Genomic DNA, 26,617 nt, shown 5'->3' with positions numbered 1-26,617 from the left:
GAGGTGCTTGTTGCACGTGTCTTTTAAACGTCACGTTTCCTTAAACACCCTGTCCATCTTGTGACGTTGGCAATTATGAAGTGTTAATGTATTGCAACATGACAGAAAGAACGGTCAAATGCGAGGCATTCCTAAAAAATCAGAGTTTACTTATAGGCTCTCTTTAAAACTTTTCCGTAACCTGCAGTAACCCCTCCCAGATAATAGTTTATCATATAAACCATGTTTTTGGAAGTCGTTTATCAAGCCTATGACAATTGTGTAAGATGGTGTAAATAAATGGGAGGTTTGTTAGAATTTCAGTGATTGGTGCTTTATTATGCAGCTTGATATTAAACAGTGTGCGTAGACAGGTCATATGAAAATGATTCAGTTTTTTTCATGTCTGCTTTATAAAGTGCATGTTGCATATGCATATGCATATAGCAGGGTTTGTGATGACAACATATCCCGTAGACCTGTAGCCTTGTTACAAGATGAATTCTCTACTCTTCCAGACGTTGGAGCGAAGTCTTCAAAAGGCAGCTTCAGTCTGCGCTATTCTGAAGTCAACATCGCCATCAATGTGTTCTGGGTTTTCCAAGGTAAGTAAATTTGCCCACACTTTTGAGTGTTGTGCAGTGTAATTGTACTAACGGTTTGCAAAGTGTAACGTTTCTCTTGTTCTGGTTCATGAATAATTCTGTCTTCATTGAACTAATAATTTTTCAACGTAATAAATCATATTTGTTACGTGCACGAGAAAGCTGATTAATGCTATGTTGCATACTAGCTTCCGGGTCTGCATTTAAGCTGCAATCGTCAGTGGTGAAAAGCAGGTAAGAAATAATGGTGGTAGTCGGAGACATCAAGCGGACTGCGTTGAAGAGCTTCCCATAGTCTTGATAAAATGGAAGCAACGTTATCTTAACACTTGGCGTTATAAAGCTTGAAAAAGATATCAAGAAACATGGCGGAACATGATGTTTTCCTATAATCAGGTGTAGCCAGACATTCATGAACTTAGTGTCGCCTTGTGTTTAACTATAGAATAACTGAGGAACAAAAAAGATTAAAAATCACCCATTAGAGAGAAATATAATTCTTAAGTACATAAATATCTTGAATAATTTGACGCATAACTATTTAGTGCAACAGCTGTTTTCTTTGTCTGGCTCCTTTGTATTAACTTACTATTGTGTTAAATACATGCTCTCATAATATTATTTCTATTGACTATTTCAAGTTACAAAGCGGTTTACTCTGCTGGTGGACTATCAGTCACTGTGGTTAGAATTTCCTCTGACGCGGTTTACATGAAATACCAGTTTGAAAATAATTTATTTGTTGAGCTAATTGTTGTAAATCTCTATCATTGTATCACAGGGTTAAATAGGAACCTTCCTCCTTTCGAACATGTTTTTTATACACTTTAAACATACATGTTCACTCTTTTGACTTTAATTACCATTGATGAGTTCGAAAAGGACTAAATAGAAATGTAACACAGTAAATGATTCTTTCCTTAGACAATTCCAAGGGTTTGTTCACTAGGATTTGAATTCGAGAAGGGAATATCAACACCTTATTAAAAATTATCTTTCGACATCTAGACTTATATCACCAGCTGTATACATCTTATAAATATCACTAACTCTATACATCTTTTTGATATCACTAACTGTATACATCTTTTTAATATTTCTAACTGTATACATATTTTAAATATTTCTAACTGTAAACATATTTTAAATATTTCTAACTGTATACATATTTTAAATATCACTAACTGTAGGTGGATTTTTTTTTTTTTAATTTTGGTAAATTTTGGAGCGAATGGTAGTAAAATTTTAAAATATGGGTTTTAATACCTGAAAGGATGCTCACATACGATAGCTAATATGGTATTTGACCGTAAGTACTGTTTTTAATGGTGTTTTTTAAGAGATTTTATTTGTACTGGGAATGTTAAAATGAAGAATATACCTGTAATAATGGAAAGTAATTGATGAGTTGCATATATATCTTGAATTCTCATATGGCATAAAATGGTTCACTTGAAAATGATATCCATTTTTCACTGTTCATGCACTGTTTTTCAAATAGTTCACACCAGACAAATTCAATTATGACTGGAATGGTGAGACAAACCTCAGAATCACTCCCACCTGACCCAAGAACAGAACAAATAAAGTTTTACCTATTTTATTCATATCTGGCATCATCATAAAACGTATCCTTTCTTCTGAAAAAAATTGTCCTTATTGGTTCTATGTTATCACATTTAGAATACATGCCCCAATCTAAATAGGACTTTTATTTTATTTGTATTTTGTATTATATGAAACAATGTGTACAAATTCTAAAAATCTAAAGGACTGCCTATATATTAACTATACCGAGTTTCCTCTGGCCCTGACACCAGGCTTAGACATTTTGACAGATCATCTATCTGTCAAAATGTCTAAGTCTGGTGTCATGGCCAGAGGAAACTTGGGCTATATACATGTTAATCTGCAAAGGACCCCTTTTCCTCGGTTTTGATCTTATCATGTTTCAGAACTAAATGAAAGAAAAATCAAATTCTCTTTTTAGTAATATAACATTACATTCAATGAAAAAATATATCAAATTATAAACTAAAACAAAACGTTACAATGCTTTTGAATGCCATATCTTGGGGAAAAAATCACAGTCATTTGAAAATGATAATAAAAATGTCACATCCAGTGGCTGTGTGTTGCACGCCATATTTCCCGTCATAATCCGTTCGTACTCATATCACATACACACCTAGCTGCGATAACGTAGCTTTTTGGCGACGAGAGATTTTTTTTTATATACTGCGTCTTCAGAGCAGAGGAGGCCGGGTATTTACATTATTACTAATACACACCCATAGTATTTGAATAGAAGTTTTCTGTTTGTCTCGGTTTTCAGCTGCATCATCAAAATGCTTCACTTTCTTTGCGATTTAAACGTCAAAGCATTCCAAATGAGCGATGTGTAGAATTACAAACAGACCGAAAAAATCTGGATTTCGGTAATTGTTTTGAGGAGAGATAAAGAAAGGTTTTTTATTTTTGTTTTTCTTGACTTCAGATTTCCCGAAGAACTATTTTTCAAATTGGTGTGGCCTTACGGGACTTTTAAGAAAAACAATAGAGATGTAATAAAAATGGGGTTTTATTTCTAAAAATGGTGTTATGAGTGTAATCATTTAACGGTGCTAGGCTGGGGATCGAACCCTAAATTTCATATAGTATACCAACGCTCTAACCGATTGGACCATGAACAGTAGGCAGTATCCAGCATTTGATGCATGGGTTGTGATGTGCTACATAATATGCATATATGGTCCAAGTACGGTTGGTCTAGCACTTATACTTTCAGTGCAACTAAGTTAAACGCAAAAACTTGCCGGAAAGGCAACACCTTAGTCTTGCTTTCGCTACTTCGTCGCGGCCAGACAAAAATTACAAACAATAATTTAATAACATATTTTCATTAAAATGTCACTATTTTACAAACAATGTTTCAATGTAAAAACACAATTGAAAGAATTAATATCCAGCCAGATTGACCTGCGAGACAATATTTCACTTTAAAATACAGAATATAAAATGATATAAACAGGAAAATAAAAATACAATTTGCATTTCATATACAGATTATTTAATAAGATAGTATTTCTCTGCAAACATGCAATATATACATATATATAAAAAAGCACCCAAAGTCATTGTGATAGTTTGATGTAAAAGAAATGACACAAACAGGTTCTTAGTAATTCCCATTGTCCTGTCACCTCTTTAGAGGTTTATAGTGGGATGTGTTTACTCACGTTGCCTTGTAGGCTGTAATTGACATGTATTGTGACGTCATGACGTTGTCCTTCAGAGTGGTGAAGTCGGTCGTTATGTCTTTTCCTCATAAGATCTTTTCTATATATCCACATGCGGTGCTTGTCATTTATGAAAGACTATTCCTATGGTATAAGATATAGGCATAATCAATCAAGAATATAAAACCAACTTTTTCACTCGATTTATTCCCCTATGAAAAAATGAAAAATGTGTGTATAGAGAAAGCTTTGCAATGTCAATTAAAAGATAATTAACAATTATAATTAAATCCATATCAGTATTTTGTTGTGTAGTAAAACTGACGTATATTCTAATTCCTGTTACGTCTTTTTGAATCACTTTTATTAGGTATAGCATTTCGGAGTGTGTTCCATACAAAGCACGTTTAGATTTTCTCTTCCTTCATGATGACTATCAATCACATAAGAAAAATAGCAAAACGGCGCAAAGTTAAAAATGGTAAAAAATCGACTTTAAGTGAATAAGTTAATACTTCATGGAATATTATACAATAGAATACAATTCTTTTCAAAATGAAAAAGACGTTTCAGTAGGATTCATTAATTAAGGCAGGACAAGAAGATAGCGCTATTTCGTTGTTTAACCCTGGATGAGCGCTGCTTGTCTTCATTGACCGGAAACCGCGAGCGGAATACGTGACCTTCGCATGCTTATTTCGTAACGTTAGCCATAAATAATAGTTGTTTTGTTTCTTACAAAGATGAAATGTATGCATAACGTTGTTTACTTTTTAATTGAGGAATATGTTTTACGTAACTCATTATTATCAAATACGTCAAGTTAGTATGTAAACAGAATAAATCAACTAGCAAAACCTCAAAACCACCAAATAGTTCTTGTAAACATTCCACGGAAACCATTCATCAAGGTTAGACTTGCTTTCAAAATTTTGTGAAATGGAATTTGTTTGTCCTATACATGATGAAACAGGTGTGCATAAAAGTGATAAAACAAAAGTTATAGTTTTCCTCAATGAATCAAAACTATAAATATGACGCTTGGATAGGTTTCTATTTATTAGTGAGCGTCATTTGATATGGTTGAACGTTAAGGAATGGCAACAACTGATTCACCCGTTGTCAGTATAATGTGACCGGGCGGAATGTGATGGATGCCTTCGGTATGGTATTTCAGTGAGATAGCACTATAAAGTCGGCATCAGATCCGCGCTATCACAAGGAGGCAACCACAACAACATACCCTGTCTCCTGCATACACACACGCAAGCACGCTTACACTACACACATGGAGGCACGTCCTTAAATGACCTTAGTTATTAATAAGACGTTAAACAAAATTAAACCAAACCAAATGATATGGCTACTATAAAGCCTAGCAGATATAGCGAACTAGTTCTTGCGTCACAACGTACGTGTATGTTGTTTCAGACAGTTGAGGGGATCGCGGTTGCTCAAGGGGTAAGGTGTCTGTCCGTTGACAGTCACTAGCCCTCCATTACTGTTCGAGGCAAGGTGGTATAATCGCCAGTCACCTTCCGCAGGTCTGTGGTTTATCTCCGGGTACTCCGGTTTTCCTCCACCACCGAAACCTTACTCGTCTTTAAATGACTGTAGCTGATAATGGGACGTTAAACACAAACAAAACAAACCAAACCAATCAGACAGTTGCTGATTTCTGTCGTTTAGATTATGTCTGATGCTTAGAAGATCAGATGCTAAAGACAGAAAAGAGAACAAGTTGTATGTGCTGATATAATGTATGATAGTATAAATTAAGAACACATTTTAAATACGTCGAGCTCGATTATTTTAATTAAATAACCTGTTTTCTTTTATATTTGGGGAGAAAATCTTTAGTAGAAATCAACGTCACTGTTTGCAATCATCAAAAGGTCTTAGGATAATGTGAAAATTAAACAATTAAGGAGAGCTAGTCAATACACAGGTAGGATATTATAGAAAAGGTTATTTACGGTGCAATTATGATTTCCTCTCTTCGTCTAGACATGTCATCATCATATGAGCAAGTTATTATCATAGGTCAGTAATCGATTTGTTTTCAATATTTACTCAAAATACATTTTCCAACAAAGTCATTTCAACTAATCATATTCATTTCTCACAATTCGTCATCAGAGCTATATATCAATTCCCAGTAAAGGCGTATGTGAAAATTTGGAATCAATTAATTAGTGACATTAACTTTTCAATACGTGTTTGATACGTCTTATATAGCTTTAATTTATCGCTCGACTGTTGTTGAACTTTGGGAGGACAACAAAAGACCATTATTTATTGTTAAATGAACTTCGAATGTTAACTTGAACGTTTACAGCGGGTCAATAAAAGAATAATTAAATCAAGTTTAACATATTTTGACAATAAGATATACAAATTTGTATTAATATACCAAGCATATACACCAGTTTTGACATCTGAAAGACAATGTTCATACAGCAGATGGAAGAGTCGTGCCAGGTCGCTTTTAGATATTGTTTTTGCATGAATAGATAATAGTTTTTCCTTTGATATAGGGGCGTTGCCCACTTTATACTCTAGTCAACTCACAGCCTGCTATCAAAGTCTTTCTCAAACACGTTCTACAAATTTAATTAAGCTTATGTCAAAGTCAAACAACCTATTTAATTCACTCATCAAATGAAATTTTTAAGTTTTATATTAGATATCTGAAGTGAATTCAAATAAATAACATCTGAAATAAATAAAAACATTTTAGCTTTTGTGTTTTTAATAAATAGAATTTATTTTAGGTACACATTTATCAATATTGTATTACAATTAGCTGAACCATGAACACATACGTAAATTCTAAGGGTCACTGCATAATACTTAAACTTTTTTGTCTAATGTTTCTATGTTCGTTTATAAACATAAGTAGCGATATGGTCAACACTACTTAATCAACATGCGCAGATTATATGTTCTGTTTGTAAACAAATAACTGCAGTACTTAGATTAAGATGTATGGTTACATTATAAAAAAGAAAGAGAAGTATACAGGTAAACAACGGTAAATACTTTAGATAGATAAGTTTTTCCTTAAGTATAATTTATCACCCTCTGTGTTGTAGACAGAGGAAACCTAACCTCACAAACAATACTATTGTAAAAAAGGATTGTTTTTTGCTTGGATTTGCATAATGAAAAATAATCCAAAAGGGCTTATGTTTCCTTGCCTTAATCAACACATGTGTAATTCGGATTTTTTCCCTCGCAATATTAAATATTTTTTCCCCATAATATTAAATATTCTAACTGCAAAGTGCGCAGTTATTAATACAACGATGCAATGCTTATGATGTACATGGTACATCATGTTCATTGATACATGTTTGGAAAAGGAACACGTTCGGTCGTTTTCCTCAGCCCTGTCTAAGTCGTAGACACTGGAACAAAAGAAAAAAAAATCTTGCTATTTTCTTGCCCATACTGCAGAATAACTGACTTTGTTGAACCTCTTTTTGTGTGTCCATAATGTATCGTTTCAGTCAGTTGGAGGTGACAAAATATCTTGTGCACAAGTGGACAACATTGTCCTGTAACATAAATTCATTGCGAGTAGGCCTAATTTAGATTTAAGAAAAACAAATATATATTTTGTGTAATACGCCATTCACCAAAGAAAGGGAGTATTTAAAGGCCTATCAAAATATTTTTAAAATATATATCGCCTAAGTGAAGCGCAAATCTCATTAAATATGCTAGTGAATGCAACACTAAAAGGCAACATTACATTTACATGAAATATACCATGTTAATTGTCAATTGAAGTTCAGAAATTGATAAATGTTTAATCATTGAGTTATTCCCGTATTACGACTAACAAATAATCACTAGGAATACAAAGTAAGGAAATATATTAAAATAATTAGTATTTCGATGTAAAAAGCAAATCAAAGTAAATCTGTAATGCATCATATGACAGTTTTGTCCATTAAAAATTCATCAATGGTCTTAAATGTCAAAAGAAAGATTATGCATATCTAAAACGTATCTAAATATATATGTAAATTAAGCATGTTTTTGATATTTTGTTGAACAAACTCTTCAACAGAGCTTAGATTATGTGTTGAAAAAAAGCTTACCTTATAGGATTTTAAAATGATTACAATACGTTGAAATTAAAACATTGCACATACCAGTTATGAATGTATCAATTGCTAGAATTACAAAATAAATATATAGATACCGTATCTACTTCTGCCTAAAATAATTTGTCAGCAATTCAAAGTTATTGTTCCACATGTTGGATATTTAAGAGAGGGTGTGGTGAAATGGGACACAAACATACGTAAATAACTCAAATCTACCACCATGGAACGATGTTAATTAATTTATCAACACATGTTGAAAATAAACAGCTGTTGAATATTAGTAAACTGAATGAATTATGCGCGGCTTTGTGATAAAAAGGAAACATGTTGATGTAAAACGGATTGTTATAAATGTTCGTTAACACCTGGTGCATGGTTAGCCGTTACCGACAGGTCTGTGGTCACATCACTGGCGGATGTCCTTATTTAGAAAAATGACCCATGTCAAGCAATATGAGGGATGTTCTCATTAAGGCACAGTAAACTGTATCATGAGTTATTGTTGTAATAGGTATTTGGACCTGTAAGATGAACGTAAATACACGCCGGTGACTGCACCTTTAAAATGTGGTTATAGAAATGAATTACACTGCACCATACAGCTGTTTCGTCCTTTTAAAACAAATCGTTCATGGAAATCAAAACAGTCTGCCAAAAATGCGTTGAAACTGATAACAGGCGCGTAAAAACCCTAAATTATGCATTAAAAAACTTAAAGGAGTTTTTGTTAATTTAAATTTCAATAATATGTAATGTGTATAATTATAATATGACCCATGCAATTCCTCAAAAGAGATAACTGTTGTCATCGTTGTTACAGCAAACCTTGGGGATTACAGCATCCCCCAGCAGAGTCTACCACCTTGTATCGTGAAAGAGAAACATATAGATGATTAAACCCTTGAACTTTGGTAATAGATACGGTGTGCCAAATATGAATAACATTGTATCATACAATCGTCTTATGCAATGGCAAGTATATGAATGACAAGCCTGTGAGTGTATCAACAGCACACGGAGTCTACAGTATAAGACATGGGCATGGTATCCAGGGTTAATTTGGCTTGTCTTTTGGTCATTTTTGTCAATGTTATTTTACCACACTTTCAGCTTTTTCAGATGGCGGTAAGAAGTATTCGGTAAGGAGTGTTAAGACTGGTGTCAGATTAAAGTGATTGGCTAGGATTTGTCGCGTTACCGTATCTCAAGGTGCGGCTTTTCCATTGTGGTAACACTTAAAAGTACTTGCATTCCATCATGAACAGAGTCCTTATGTGACCCCTTATGTAAAACATTAACAAATATAATCTTCATTAACATTACGACGCTGTATCCGCAAAGTTTGGCAATTATTCATTGCACAAACAAACAAGCTGTTGTTTTAATTTAATGATGACTTCGCGGGTGTTCACGGCAAATACATTTGACTTTGCTTTGTTCCAAACCGTGATATGCAATAGCATTGAAAGTGGCGTTGTTTGTGTGTTGGTTAACTGGAAATTGCTAGGTAAGAATCGCACTCATACTAGTACTTAGTAATACTAAGAAAGTCATCAAACTATTACATTAAATCTATATATGTGCGAAGTATACGTGATGTAGCAGGTAATGTAGTTAATTTCGCACGAACACACACCAACGATGGGCTCATAACGAGGCTCCCTCAGGGCAAATGCCATAGGTCACGGTCACTAGACCATGTAACGTACATAATGGCCATGTTGTAACATGACACGCATATGTGACGGGGAATTACCGGGAAAGTTGGAAGGAAAATACACCTTAAAATGGACGCGAGAAGCCTAATAAACAATTCTGTTTTTTCTTTAACTCTAAGTTAGGATTTTACTTTACTTATGAAAATATACATGCATACTCACTACTCAAATATTTGACAACCGTTCTACATTATCTGTCTAGCTTTTCTACGTTTTTATCATTTAGAATGCAATGCGATTGCATAACTTGTATAAATATGATGATAAACCTTTATAATCCAGGCACGCGATAACGTTACTTCGAACAGAAAAAAAGGTATAAACTCTAGTTCGGTAGATATGCATTATGGAACATGTGATATATAACAGATACGTGACACACCTACAGAGGTCGGAACCACAGACAGCCAGATGGAATATTAAGCTCACGAAAAACGGAAATGTCGCTCAATATAGTGTAACGAAATAAATGGTCCAAATATTCTAACAGGGTAACGCAGTTGGTGAAAGAAAGACATATTAATCAGTTATAGCATGAATGAAACAATTAATGAATGAGAAAACGTATGATAATGCGGTCAGTTTTTTACGCCTGCTCCACTAGGGCATTTCAGCTATATAACCTAACAAGAGACGTTTACCTGTGTTTTTACCTGTGATTAATCACGCATGTCATCATGATGGTTTGGGTTGCAATAAATGACATCCTCATTACCCCGGCTAGCACACTCGCCGTGACGTCACAATATCACCTGTCTATTGCCTCGACGGAGATGGACTCCCCATTCTTCTGTTCATTCGTTAGCCACGCAGTACGTGTACAATATATTGGATATTAATGTTTTGAATTTAAATGGATTTTTGCGTGAATCAGAAATGCTTTAGTTAGCTCGTAAATCGGATGTACTTTACTCGCCATAAGGTAAGTTCGGACGTATAACTTTGATGCTCAAAATAGGCGAACAACTATATATATGTATATATATCCCTGTGTGTGTATGTATGCAGAATAGTATCAAAGGATTTATCCGAATTTTTTTCCTCATATGACCGTTACTTTATATACAAAATGAAGTATAGGTAAAGTTACCTACGTTCTGAGAGAAAAGTTGCATTGTGTTTATTCTAATATCGTCGGGATAATTTCTAAAACATTAGAGTATTAAGATCTTTTTCATAAACAAATGGTAGCTGCAATAACGACATAACGACAAGCCAGCAAATAACTTTACTAATATAGTCCTAACCGCGTTAATATAATCCCGATTGTATTGATGTAACACTGTATTGATATAATCCCGATTGTATTGATGTAACACTGTATTGATATAATCCTGATTGTATTGATGTAACACTGTATTAATATAATCCCGATTGTATTGATGTAACACTGTATTGATATAAACCTGATTGTATTGATAGAACACTGTATTAATATAATCCCGATTGTATTGATGGAACACTGTATTAATATAATCACGATTGTATTGATGAAACACTGTATTAATATAATCACGATTGTATTGATGTAACACTGTATTCATATAATCCCGATTGTATTGATAGAACACTGTATTAATATAATCCCGATTGTATTGATGTAACACTGTATTGATATAATCCCGATTGTATTGATGTAACACTGTATTAATATAATCACGATTGTATTGATGTAACACTGTATTGATATAAACCCGATTGTATTGATGGAACACTGTATTAATATAATCACGATAGTATTTATATAACACTATAACACTGTATTAACATCATCCCGACTGTATTAATATAACACTGTAATACTATAATACCGACTGTATCAATATAACACTGTATTGATATAATCCTGACTGTAGTTTTATAGTCCTGATTGTATTAATATAACGTTTTTATTGATATAATCCTGACTGTAGTTTTATAGTCCTGATTGTATTAATATAACGTTTTTATTGATATAATCCTGACTGTAGTTTTATAGTCCTGATTGTATTAATATAACGTTTTTATTGATATAATCCTGACTGTAGTTTTATAGTCCTGATTGTATTAATATAACGTTTTTATTGATATAATCCTGACTGTAGTTTTATAGTCCTGATTGTATTAATATAACGTTTTTATTGATATAATCCTGACTGTAGTTTTATAGTCCTGATTGTATTAATATAACGTTTTTATTGATATAATCCTGACTGTAGTTTTATAGTCCTGATTGTATTAATATAACGTTGTATTAATATAATCATGACTGTAGTTTTATAGTCCTGATTGTATTATTATAACGTTGTGTTAATATAATCCTGACTGTAGTTTTATAGTCCTTATTGTATTAATATAACACTGTAATACTATAATCCTGACTGTATCAATATAACACTGTATTTACATAATCCTGACTGTAGTTGTATAGCCCTGATTGTATTAATATAACGTTGTATTAATATAATCCTGACTTATCAATATAACACTGTATTTATATAATCATGACTGTAGTTTTATAGTCCTGATTGTATTAATATAACGTTGTATTAATATAATCCTGACGTTAGTTTTATAGTCCTTATTGTATTAATATAACACTGTAATACTATAATCCTGACTGTATCAATATAACACTGTATTTACATAATCCTGACTGTAGTTGTATAGCCCTGATTGTATTAATATAACGTTGTATTAATATAATCCGGACTTATCAATATAACACTGTAGTTTTATAGTCCTGATTGTATTAACATGTACACCTCTGAGAAGTCAAAAATTTCCTGTATTTTTTTTTTTTTACTGATATGGATTTTTGGAAAAGGGAGTTAATGGCATAGTAGAAAATGCAAAAAAAACCTATATGTCCGTGAATTCGTTTTTGTTCTATGATCGGTCAAAGATACCAATTTAACACAACATGTGATTTTAGGTGATTTTTTGGCTTTTGATCATTTGCAGAACAAATTCATACAATTTCTTCCAAGTGTGTTATCAGATATGTATGAATGTTTGTAGAATTGATGAAAATATTATTTTCTTTTAATTTATGGAAGTAAAATTTCTTAATCTTATGTTGTTACTCAGAAAGCCGATTTTAGTTACCCCTACCCCCTATTTTTTTACCTTTTTTTTTTTTTGCAGATTAAACGCTTGATAGAAAAAGTTCTGGTATTTAACCTTTTTTTAATATATAATGAATTAAATGAAAATGTGTTTCTCTTTCTAAAACATCTACAAAAATGGGAGGTCAGTGTGCTTCTTTTTTTGTCCCATTGTCATTTGTGTTATTTTTTTTAACCTTTTTCGGGGTCAAAAATCAAAAGTGTTTCAGTAACCCTAAATACGTAAAACAATATCAATAATGTATAATTTTCCAGTTTCTTGCATATTATTTTTATCATATTGAACATCATAAAGTTGTACAGCAAAATTGAACCTGCTACAATTAAAAATGGCGACACAATGACAATTTAAGTGATCAATCTAGTGTCAAAAAGGGTGAAATACACATTAATACACATTTTCAAAATGGCCACCGAATTGGTAATTTTTTTAAATCCTTGTAAAAAAAAAGTTCTACAAACAACAGGCATCTAGTTTTTTGACATATTTTTCAGGGGTGTGTTTGCTAATAAACTTGATCGTAATTTGTTAAATATTACGAAACCCCATTACACCAGATCAAAACGAGACTTGAACGTGATTGAAACCTCAGAAGAGTACATCCTTAAAGATTCCTTACTGCATTAATGTAACACTGACAGTATTCATATAACACTGCTTTAATAAAATTCTGATTGTATCTATATTATTCTGACTGTATTCCAATAGTCTCGAATGTATTAAAACAAGACTGACTGTATTTATATAAAATGTATTATGTTATTGTAAACATCTATGACCATATTGATGTAAGACTGACGTATAAATCAACACAATATCCTTAGCGTTGTCCGTTACGTTTGAATTGATAGCATGCCAATATGTTTGGGTACTTGTTGGATACTAACTAAGTATGCTGTCCTTTATTTGGATACTTAGGTTTTCCGTTACCTTTAGGTGGATTGTATGTCAATACTTACGTTGTTAATTAATAACGTTTGAATGCATTGTATGCCAATGTCATAACACTTGCATTTGCATTTCAAAGAAATGAGAATTAGATAAATGTTTATAAAAACCGTATATAAAACAAATAACTTATATCAGCGAAAACTGTCAGAGATAATATCAATAAAGTATGCATTTGAAACCAGTGTCGGGTTTGTAACTGTGCTGTCTTCACACAGGTTCTACCTCTTTTACACGTGCACTTTTGTCGTTCAACGAACAAAAGTCTTTGACTTGAATACAAGTGTGTAGATTTTACACAGGTTCAAGACAATCATAATAACGTACCGTGATTAAAAATGAAACAAATATGATATTAATGATATCGCTTCAAAACTGTAAAACTTAGCATTTAAATTTCGGTTTTTTCGAATGAATCCATTATGTTAACCAGCTAATATTTTTTTTTTTAATTATTTATTTAATGAACTGAATATTATTTGCAGAGTAGGTTCTAAGCATTCGAGTTATGGATGAGATAAGCCGTAAATGTACCCAATGAGTGTATCTTATGGTAATCCTCTAAATCGAAACGGTGACATTTAATTTAAGCTCTTTTCTAAATAATACTTTTAAAGTTTATCTGTTGAATCTTACGGTGTGTAAAACTTGACTGTGTTAAGTTGACCGGCCTATATAAGTTATATTATCCTTATCTCTTGTGATTAATCGTCCTTTATAATCATTTTAGTATAAACCTTTTCTGTGAAAAGTTAATTGACTTTTATCATCCTTTTTCATATTAAAATATCTGTCGTAAGGTAATCGCCCTACATAAACCGTTTAATGTATAAATTGTCTGTGGTAAGGCAACCGCCCTATATAAACCGTTTAATATAAAATTTGTCTATGGTAAGGTAACCGCCCCATATTAACCGTTTAAAATATAATTTGTCTGTGATAAGATAACCGCCGTATATAAACCGTTTCATATACAATTTGGCCGTGGTAAGATAACCGCCCTATATAATCCCTTTAATATCCAAGTTGTCTGTGGTTACTTACCGCCCTGTATAATCATTTGCTAAATTTACTTGGCTGTTAGATAACCACCTCATAGTATATCTTATATATAAGTCTGTAGTTGGTACTGTATGTCTAACCCCTTTTGTGTGAACTGGTACTGTATGTCTAACCCCCTTTGTGTGAGCTGGTACTGTATGTCTAACCCCCTTTGTGTGAACTGTTTTGAAGTGAAGCTGTCATAATGGATTACCGTAATTACACGTCTCTGCAATGTCTACCGAACCAATTAACCAGACAGGAGAAAACATGTGTTATTCACAGGACGCATAGTGATGACATGCATACCTATTGTTACATTGCGTCATTGTTGTCGTCAAGGAACAATGACGATCTCACTTATGATGACGTCAGAAATCGACAAGGCCATCAATTATTTCCTGGAGACGTAAGCAGGTGATCAATGAAAGCGGTCATGGGGCTAAATGAAGGATTCATGGAGTTGAAGGAATTATTTGTAAACGTCATACCATTATGCATGACGCACACTAGAAGCATACATGTATGTTAAGTACACACACGTACACATAATCAAACGTGTTATAAACATTTGATCACTGATTGAAAATGATATATTTCAGATAACTTCCAAACTGTTGAGGGATTTGTTTTGTGAAGGCGTTTTGCATGATTTGAAATGAGGAGCCAAGTTATTCGAAATGCAGAACCATGAAGCTGTTCCTAAACTCGTGTAATCATCAAAACCCTATACCTTTTTACAATCTGATCTAACCGGATGGTTAGCGTGGTGACAGAAATCTTTGATGTCCTTAATCGCATCATTAATTTGTTAGGTACAATCAATTGTTTCGTTATGCAATAAATCATTGATATAACAAATTAGTAATTGTATATAAATGCGCATGTTGTCAAACGTTTAAGTAAATATTTCAAGGTGGTAGAACGTGTTATTAGTGTATAACGTTTTATGATTCTGAAGCATGTTAAGGCATTGATGAGCTATATACAAACGTAATATCAGAGATTAAATTTTGACAGAACATGTCCAAAAGTTATCGAAATTTACTAAATGTGGACGCGGGCAGTACCAGCACAATAGACGTAAATAAGGTGGGTCAATCTTTACTGAAGTGTCAATGTATGAACGCGTTATAAGGAGAGATGAAAGCGCCGATGTCTATCACCCCGCCCACCTGTCATATGAGCTGTCATACGCGTCACACCGTCAGGCTTAGTCAAACACTAGTATCATTACCCCTTTTGAAAGTACTTGATTCCTATTGATATAAACCAACATGAATATGTCTAATAAATGCTAATACTGAAGACAAACCGTTCTATATATAATAACGTTCGTGAGTGATAAACGGTCATATCAATAAAAGAAGCGTCTGTCAGAGACAAAGAATATGTCACGGTACATAAGTGATATAAGGCAAATCATAGCACATCTGGTATAAGTATGGCGTACTATAAATATTGACGTTACTCCAGATCTGACACAGTGCCTTTGTTTTCTATAGAACATAATGTTTTATTTATTATGAACTATATGAACTAGGGTCGTCGTTCAATTGTGAAGTCACAATATGTTACCAATTATGCAAGTAACCGAAGATTTTAATCACACGATACATATCACCTAGTATGTTAGTCACACTATACATATCACCTAACACGTTAGTCACACTATACATATAACCTAACACGTTAGTCACGCTAAACATATAACTTACAAGTTAGTCTCACTATACATATCACCTAACACGTTAGTCACACTATAAGTATCACCTAACACGTTAGTCACACTATATATATCACCTAACATGTTAGTCACACTATACATATCACCTAACACGTAAGGCACGCTAAACATATCACCTAACACGTTAGTCACACTATATATATCACCTAACACGTTAGTCACACTATACATATCACATAACACGTAAGGTACGCTAAACATATCACCTAACACGTTAGTCACACTATACATATAACCTAACACGTTAGTCACGCTAAACATATTACCTACAAGTTAGTCTCACTATACATATCACCAAACACGTAAAGCACATTAATCATATAACCTAACACGTTAGTCACGCTATACATATAATCTAACAAGTTAGTCACGCTATACATATCACCAACACCAAAGTCACACTATAAATATCACCTAACACGTTAGTCACGCTATAAATATCACCTAACACGTTAGTCACACTATATATATCACCTAACACGTTAGTCACACTATACATATCACATAACACGTATGCACGCTAAACATATCACCTAACACGTTAGTCACACTATATATATCACATAACACGTTAGTCACGATATACATATCACCTAACACTTTAGTCACACCATACATATCACCAAACATGTATTTCACTTTCACTTTAAGTGGTGTTCTATCTTTTAGGTGATACGATATAACCTGAGAGAGTCTATCATTAGAAAAAGAGCCATAATTAAATTCACATTCCTTAATTACATTGAGTGTAAAGTCTAAAAAAATCGTTTCCTCTGATAGCTCTTGTTTTTTGGGGTGTTTGTTTTTGTAAGGTACCCGTCAATAACATTTCTTTGTTAATTATTACTATACATCTGTCAGCTTCCCCTGATACCTTTACCTCACCGTTGTGTCAGTGGATCTCTTCCAAAAACATTATGGTGTTTGAGCAAAGCAAATATTATTCACCATCTTATCTTAGCATTTTCCCTTTTAGATTTCGCATGCTTTGACTCTTCCATAAAAATATTTTCCCCTCTGATACTAATCTTTTTTTCATACATAGATTACTTATTTATATAAACTACAAAATAGCATCGCTTACATTGTAAGAATTTATTTATGATAGCTTTGAGTGTAAATTTTGCATACATCGCACTAGTTTCCGGCCGAAACTGGGCACCAGTAATAGAATCGGTCTTCGTACTAAACGCTTTTTCAACATAGTGGTAACAGAGTTTGATCATGTGACTTTAAAGGCAGCTGATTCCTCTGTAGCTGTTTGGGTCTTTATTTATTTCCATTCTTGTGAATACAGGTACTCAATAGACCAATCTTCCGGGAAACCCTTGGCAAACACATTTTTTTCTATAATTCCGGGGAATCCTTTCAATCAAAACCCTTTAATCAAATACATTGTTATATATAGTTCCTGAAAACATTCTCTCAAACAACCGCTTTTGTTCAAATTGCTTAAATGAACTCCTCGATCGAATACATTTTAGTCAAAGTTCCTTATTAAGGTACTCGTTATTATAGAGTACATAGGACAAGAAAAATACAATAATTGATAGGATACCGGTTCCACTGAACTGTTGGTATTCCTACATACAGTTACCTCCCCTTCATTTTGTTTAGAGTATAACTATGACACAGTTGATCCGTCACACCTCCGTAGACCAGGTAGTCCAGTCGGTTAGAGCAACAGTAGACGATTCAGGTCCAGGTTTCGAATCTCGGTGAAGCCACGCTGACATTTTATATTCAGAACACTATTGATGATACCATTTGTTTATTTCATCTCTATTTTTCAGAAAAGCCACCATAGATAAACTTTGATAAAAAGACAAAGATAAACAAAGATAAAAAATAAGTTAAGGATCAATTTTTTTTCGTCGGTTGCACAGGGATCCTTAATCTATACATAGTATAAGCTATGCAGCAATGATAATACAAGTTTGCATAGGCAAGCTCATTATCAGTTATCTCTTTTAGAAAATGTATGCGTCACCAAAAAATATCACAGACATAACATCCGCCTTACATGTGTATCATATTGAAGAAAATACCATACCGATCCCTCGTTAATCGTGCTTACCACATTGTGTCTATCATTACCTGTATTAAACCTTACACACCTGGTTATTTATTGTTGACTATACCTGTGGTCAGCCGTAGGAGTAGGCTGCTGTCTGATGTACAGGTGACAGTTCGAGATGTTATTTTCTTATCAGTACTGTCGTTACTAATAATTCCTGCATAGGTAAAAATAGCAGTGCGAAATGTATCACCTGCTTCGTCAAGACATATTACTCCTTAAATAGGTTAATGGCAGGTCATGTGATCGGTCCCTCTCTCAAGGCCGTCCATCGCTCCACACTGACCTTAGTGAGCTGACGGCTGAGTCACGAGTTAGGTGGGGATATGGTATCTGTAATGACATACATACTCCTGTCATGTTAGATGATAACAGTTGTACAGAGGAGAGCAATAACTTGAATGATTTAATATGATATGAGTATATCCATATAGCACCAAAGATCACCAATACGAAGATACCTATATACAATAATGTTTTGTTTTCTATTCATATATGTTGTTGTCTTTCTTTATTGCTTAATTTGTTTGTTTTCTTGTTTTTCTTTAAATTGAAATAGACAGTTGAAAATTTACGATCAATTACGTTTTTCCAGTAAATATCAACAGGTTTTTCATTATCACTATTTTAATGTAAAATTACCAGGCACCGATTTAGTATTACTTAATAGTTGTCATCTGTTTGACAAAGTATAATTAATATGATTTCGGAACGCCCTATTATTTAAAGTCAAGGTTTATCAAATCCAGGTAAACAATTCAAATTTCATACGTAGTGTGAGGATTGAGCCTAAATATGAAAGAGCTGTTTGTTTGGTCTCCATCTTCGAAAAACAAATTGTGAAGGAGTATTTCCACTATGTTATGAAAAAAAATGATTACAAAAAATCATAAAAGGCGATTTGAATACCTGATATTATAATGTTCTTTTTCTTTTAAACGGATTACTGATGTATTAAATTAATGTTATCATATAACACTTGGACGTAATACACCTTAACATATATTCTAGTAGTAATATATATATCTGCGCTTACAATATTGCCCATTGCGATGTTCCAACGAAATATTTGACGGTGTCACAACTGTACTTTGATTTTTTTTTCTTTTCATTTTCATTCCAAATGATTTTATGAAACCTTATTTTACAAGACCAACAAGTAACAAGAACTTATCTGATATATTTTGTGTTTTTATATGATATATGATATATGCCAAATTGAGTATAAATATCTCTGTTTTTGTTCATATGTTACAGATAGCAGATTCCACCTACGTGACAATACCTCATAGGGAATGTACATATCACAACGTGCAAGTCTAAGAAGAACAAGATAGCATTTATACTGCCACTACAGGACACTGTCAGAAAACTGAATAAACAGCATGGATTTTAAAATCATATTCCAACACAAAATAAGTATACTACTTGTTTTGTTAAACATTATCAATGGACTTATTGGAACAGCTGTTCCTGACACAAACTCCAAAACAGCAGCTGCGACAGAAAAGCCTAAAATGGGTTGTTATAAAAAGTTCTGTACATTGTTCGGTGCTATATGCACCGAAAAAAGTGGCACGTGTGTGTCCGGTGAAGGATGTGCGGGTTATTGTCATTGTACAAAGGCTTACAAAGGCAGATACTGTCAAATAAAAATAGACTCGGACGAACCCTACAATGGTCACACCAATGGTAAATCTTCAGACAACGGAAACGGCAATGGCCATGACAATGGTAATGGCAGGTCAAATTCGCGAACAAAGAAAAAGCCCACGGTAGGTGTTATCATGAAACTGTTCAAAGGACTCAGGACAAATGGTAATGGTAACACGTCCAATTCTAATGCGGCAAACGGGGGAAAGACATTGCCAACTAGTCGTGTCCCGTTTTCAAGCAAATATCCTCCCGTTAAAGCAGCAGCACAGAAAGGACAGGAAATACCAACTACCAACTATAAGTCTGGTAGTGAAAGTCGAAAGCCCGGAAGTACAGTGATCCCACGAGTAAACACAGATGAGAATGGAAACGGCAATGGAAGTGTTACGACGAAAATAAATCATAATGGCAATGCAACCATTTCGGGAAAAGCAACCGTTCACAGTACTGCTGTGAACTCTAGTATAGGGAAGTCCAATACAGCTACAACTACAGGCCCGATACTCGAAGCAGACCACAAAAACATTACAAGGAATAAAACGAATGGGGAAATTGAAGTTAAAAATAATACCGCAACTTCAACAACACTTGATATCAGTAGTGTTGAAACTACAACTAAGGATCCTGGAAATATTCAAAGTACAGAAATATTAAATCCTAATTCGACAACAGTTCTTGGGAACAAGGTTAAAGCAGCCGAAACAGGACTCCAGACAAAACCAGACACAGACTCTGTTAAGCCCGTCGTAGGAGGAAATGGACATTTACAACTTACAACGACAGAACAAACTCGCCAACCAAAATCGAAAACAAATACCAAACCGATGACAAGTAAGGCTAAACCAGAGAGTTCTGGTAATGTTAAAACCGAAACCGAAAGCAATGCTGGACATGTTGACCATACAACGACGTCTAACAAAGACACGACGGTAAATAATACTGGAGAAGGATTAGCTAAATCAGAGTCGGATACCGGAACTGCAAAAACTTTAATAACTCAGATAACCATTGGAAGTTCAAAAACCAAACCTGATTTGATAGGCCCTAAATCGGCCGTAGAAATTCCAATACTGAAAAACAGTGAGGTCAGTTCTTCAGCTATTGCAGATTCGGCGGCGGTTCCTTCTAAGTTATCTAAAGGTGAATTTTTTATCAGAGACGTCCCTGTCACAACTGGAAATAGTGACGCAAATCAACAACCCAGGACAGACATCCCAAGATCTGCTGCACAACTCTGGCGTTTTCATAAGTCATCCACAAGGAATGAAGAATCAGCATTGCCAATGGTTTCATCCGGAACTGTGAAAAGTACACTGGATGATGCTAATCGATGGGTTGCATCAGGTTTCGAACCAGACCTACATTCCGACATACTCGTGAGGGAAAACATGGCCCTTGTGCTTGGTAAAGACTTTATAGAGGAGGAAGAAGTCCAGGAGTCGAAATCCACCTCAGGCAATATACCATTGGGTCAAAATGGAAATAATATTATAACATCGCAATTGGAAAGAGCTGGCCTTACCGAAAGCATTGCAAACATTTCTAAGGCAAACAATGAACGTCATAACAACACGGTTTTTCGACGGAATGAAATCGCTCCAAAAGCGCCTGTATCAATGTCAATAGAAAACAAGATGAATTCGAATAACAGATCATCAGATAATCGAACATACCTATCTAGTAAACATTCATTCGTTAATACAATACGACCTTTTGATCCATCAGAAAATACTGTAACGGTAGAAGAACCAACGTCTTCGGTCATTATCAGCACAACAGAATCCTCAAAAGCAAAATCAGAGCTACCAGAGGAAAATATCTATCTGGCGTCAGCAGTGTACAAACAATTTATTCCTCCCGAGGAAGTGCCAAACTCCGAAAAAAGGAATAACATCTCAAATGTCGTGGCGCCAACAACAGTAGTTAATACTACTACTGATACAAAAATGGAGCATGATTATCAAATTGAGGATGGACATCGCGTCCTTGAATCAAATATTCAATCATCTACCATGAACAATGATAGGATCACGGCTCAATTTTCACATGTTGCTGACACTACTCCATCAGTGGTTGTAAAAGACTCGGATAAAATTACTGAAATATTAGGCAAAACATTGAAGGTACGCAAGAATGATACAGGTATTTCAGAGGAAGATACTGCAGTTACTGCTTTAGAGAAACTCAAATCTTTACTTGTCTACGTTCAAACTATATTATCATCAACCAAAAATGACCTTGATGCGAGGAAGGCGAACAATGAACAATCAGTCAATTCGGGACGAAATAGGAAAGAAAACACCACAGAATCAAATTCAGACACCGCTGGGTCACTAAAAGAAACCATACCAAAGAGTCATATACACAACAGATCCGAGACTGAACAAGAAAGCATAAAATTCATAACCGACTACAGCAATCAACAACAGCAAGACGCAAACGAAGCCACAACAGAAACCGCTTTTATTCTGAGAACAGAAGCTGTGGAAACGACGACTCCTAATACATCGGATAGCACACCTGATGATATTTATGAAACCAGCGAAGACACATTTGTTAAAATACCAATTTTTCAGAGGCCCCCAGAAAATACAATTCCCCCAACAGTGGAGCCAGTTATTACTAGTACTGGTGATGGGATGTTAAAGTCTGAATCCAGTAGTCCTACAACGGGTCTCTCTGAAAAGGAAATGACCGCGCCAAGACGCCACATATCTACTTCAGCAATGGCTCTTATATTACGTAAGATCTATGCTATAGGAAATCTCATAACGAGGCCAGCAATAAAAGGCACAACTACAGTGATTCCAGATACCGCTTCACCTGATACAGAACAACGCGCTGGTTCACTCGTCACGAAAATGACGAACGAAGGACATTTGTCAACTTCTGAATCGTCAAAAATATCACACACCTTTGACAACGTTCCAAACAAAATGTCTGCAGTCAATATGAAACAGAAAAGTGAATCAGATTCTCCAGGAAATTCAAACGCAGATAGGAATGAGCACAAAATAAGGGGCTTTTCTAAAATGGACAAATATTTCCAACAAAATAAAACTGTTATGAGCGAGCGAGCGTTTTATGGAAATGAGGATATGGTTGGCAATTATATCGTTGACTCAACGTCGACTATGAAACCGTATACAATGCCACCTACGACAGATCCACAAGACGGCGAGTTGCTTCAGTCAAACAGTAACACTAGTACTGGCGACAGCAGTTTTAGTAAACAACAAAGTGACACTAAATTGAAACAAAGAACAAAGGGCGATTCTGTGAATTTATCGTCATTAGAAACCGTGTTAAGTATTACAACAGTGTCTCCAAAGCCCGAAAACACGACTATCAGTTAAAAATGTGTGTGTTGATCGGAGCTAGGATCATTGAAATCTACCTGTGAGAAACTGTATCACAAACTCTTCCACCACTGTGTAAACGTGTATCATATATAATGGAGTAGGCCAATAATGTATCGAGGTATAACTAAGTACAAGCGTTTCAAATTTTTCTAAGTTTAAATTAATTGTCATTTTTATATTTATCAATCCTTTAATTAACTTTATAATATATATGTATAGTTCAAAACGAAGCGACTAACAGAGCAATATACTATTAGATGCAGTTGGTGTATATCTGCAAGGTCAAAACAGTAACATATGTGACAGGTAACCTCACACTTGTCTATAAGAAGCGTGACTTGTACCTTTTTTCTAGCAGGACTAGATAAGTATGTATGGTCGTGATATACAGTCATAAAAGTGTTTCTCTCGTCCTTCAGGCGACGTCTACAGTCCGGCCTTTATAACCCTGGACAGAAAAAAGTTCATATAGCATTGATTTAACGCATGTCCCTAAGTGTTGACGGCATGACTCGTTGGCAGTATTTGTTGTTCTCAGCGCAACGTTCAGCTAAAATTGTGAATAGTGTATTGACTGCCATTTGACGTCGGAAATAACAAGATGAAATCATGTATTCTCTGTGAATGCGATAGTGTCTTCTTCTTTTTTGTTGTTGTTGTTGTCTATCGAAAATTGTGGCAAAAGGCGATAAATGATCATATAAGTATAAAGCAGAAACTCCGTGCCATTCCCTTGGAATTGTACAACATATTTTCTCTTGTTCGAGATCTCCTAGAGAATGAGATAATTTGATTGAACTTTACAGCAGAAAAAGTGTGGTTATTTAGGTGTCCAGGTATTGAGATATTACCCATACAGAAAGAGAGATACCATGACTTCTCTCTATTTGAAATTGTCTTCAAGACAATAGGATAATTTGTATTTGTTGCTTCCGTCTTCATAGCCCTTTAATTTACCTGTTTGGAAAATAAAAACATATAAATATCTTTGAAAAACATAATGACTGTATATGTAACATATGTACCTAGACATAAAAGTAAATATTAATTAAATGTCTCTACATGATATGGATTATCAATAACTAATAGTTTTTCACAAATTAAGAAAAAAAATGATTTTATGAAATTAGAGGTAAGTAGAATTTACAAAAGATTTTACTTCAAAGACAAAAAAATACACTTTTTTTGTTTGTTTTCATTTATGAAATGTTTTTTATCATATCCGTCGTTTGTACGTTAAGATATGAAATGAAATGTTTTGTTAAAATTAGCATTGCAAAAGTAATGCAAATGAAAAGAGGAAAAAACTAAAATGTCAGGGATCGAACTTGTGAACAATCCATTACCGATACTTTACCAATGTTGTCATCAAGAAGATCGTAAATGTATATTATCAATGGAGAGTAACTTTTAGTTATAAAATCTCCTTTTTATGAATAGTCCAAGTCTTATTTATCTTAACTTTTTAATCAAAATTTTCCTTAAAAAAGAGGGGATGATCAGCATTTTTTTTTAGTTGTTTTCATCTTTCATCTGTTTAAGATAAAGTAACAGACTGCGGGAATTATTTGATTTGATCTAGGGTTAATCTGTTACATAATTTGTGTAAATTCACCAACCTCATAGAAGTTAATCCTGTAATTATTCAATGCAATGTTATGTGTTGGCAAATTTGATAACGTTGCTGGCGACTTGTTATTAAATATATTTAAATAAAAAATGTTATACTAATGCTGTCTTTATAAACATGTAGCTGTTCTTATTTCTTGTTGTATTTTTCATGACATAGTCATAATATGAAAATCTTATCTGATACAACCCACGCCAACCCGTCATACATTTCATGAACATTTCTCAGTATGCACAACGCTTAACTGATTGGATATAAAATAATGGAAAAAGTATCATTTAAGAGAATTGTATTCAAACATTCCATTTAGTAAGTGATTACTGAGGGAGATAGCAAACATTCACGTATGCATCATTCAAATATCGAGTAAAAGATATCTTGGAATAATTTTGTAAACAACGAAACAGCACAAATAACCACTAAGTCATTGTTGTCACTACATGTCAGTAAAAAGGACCACGAATTTTACATTTGACTGTGACAGTGACCTACAGTGTTCGTATTACAGGACTGCATAGCCATAGTAAGTCAGCACAATGTGTTTAAAACTGTATATACCATCTCGAAAGTATTATATAATTGATTTGCTATAGTTCATCTAGATTGAAAACAATCAGTAAACATAACATGATCATTCAGAATGATCCTCTGTGGTATTTCATCATCCCCACACATATACCTGTATCTGACGTCGTTGGTATCACGACTTTTGTTTTGCAGATGAATATATCGCAAGGTCACGAGTGGATGCTTGCGCAATAAACTGGTATTATCTTCTAATCAGATTCAGACATTTGTATGTGTTGGTGCATATTACATGCCTGCAATTTATCTTTAAATGCAGATATTATTTTTCTACGCATCATAACTCATTAAAATGACAACAAGGAATATTAACGTCACGCTACCATAACGTAAACTAATACTGCTAAAAAGGTTTGGAAACTATAATTATGAAAAATTGTTCGGTCTGACAAGTGGATGGGTTCAGCCGAATAGAAAATCGGGTAATACAACATTTGCATAATAGTAAAACGGAACCTCGTATTTCATGCCATCAAACTTTACTATTTCATTTTGAAATCAGGCATATGATAAAATATGATTTAATTAATTAGGAAGTATTTTTGAAAAGAGAGACATGTCACAGAAAGATAGTTCTTAAGTCATAAAATGAAATAAGATACTAGCGTAATTTTGAACAAAATGTTATGGGATTATTCATTGTGAATAATATTTCTTCAACAAGTATCTCCACATTCCAAAAGGAGATCAATGCATTTAAAACACAATACATATTTCATGATAACACTTTGATAGTGACGAATTCATTGATGAACCATTTGACAGGCATGCTAAAATTTATGACACATTGATGAAGGGTACCCA

The 26,617-nt window shown here is 34.0% G+C and overlaps 1 protein-coding gene across 2 annotated transcripts; it reads left to right on the top strand.

Moving 5' to 3' along the window:
• Positions 1 to 465: 465 nt before the first annotated feature.
• Positions 466 to 25,990, top strand: LOC110466663 (chitinase-like protein PB1E7.04c). 2 transcript variants are annotated; one of them, XM_021523334.1, is made up of 2 exons: positions 466 to 584; positions 19,838 to 25,990. In XM_021523334.1, exon 2 carries the CDS (start codon positions 19,966 to 19,968, stop codon positions 23,590 to 23,592), a length of 3,627 nt encoding a protein of 1,208 aa, XP_021379009.1. In that variant the 5' UTR covers positions 466 to 584; positions 19,838 to 19,965; the 3' UTR covers positions 23,593 to 25,990. The 2 variants fall into 2 exon arrangements, with proteins under 2 accessions (XP_021379009.1, XP_021379008.1); XM_021523333.1 differs by lacking the exon at positions 466 to 584 and adding an exon at positions 10,424 to 10,581.
• Positions 25,991 to 26,617: the final 627 nt, after the last annotated feature.

Source organism: Mizuhopecten yessoensis, unplaced genomic scaffold (assembly GCF_002113885.1).
Source record: "Mizuhopecten yessoensis strain PY_sf001 unplaced genomic scaffold, ASM211388v2 scaffold11139, whole genome shotgun sequence".
Taxonomy (NCBI): domain Eukaryota; kingdom Metazoa; phylum Mollusca; class Bivalvia; order Pectinida; family Pectinidae; genus Mizuhopecten; species Mizuhopecten yessoensis.
Note: the sequence above shows the minus strand (reverse complement) of the source record. Positions and strands in the feature narration are given on the sequence as shown.

Excerpts from the sequence above, each read along its gene's own strand:
- LOC110466663 (XM_021523334.1), top strand. The coding sequence starts at position 19,966 with ATGGATTTTAAAATCATATTCCAACACAAAATAAGTATACTACTTGTT.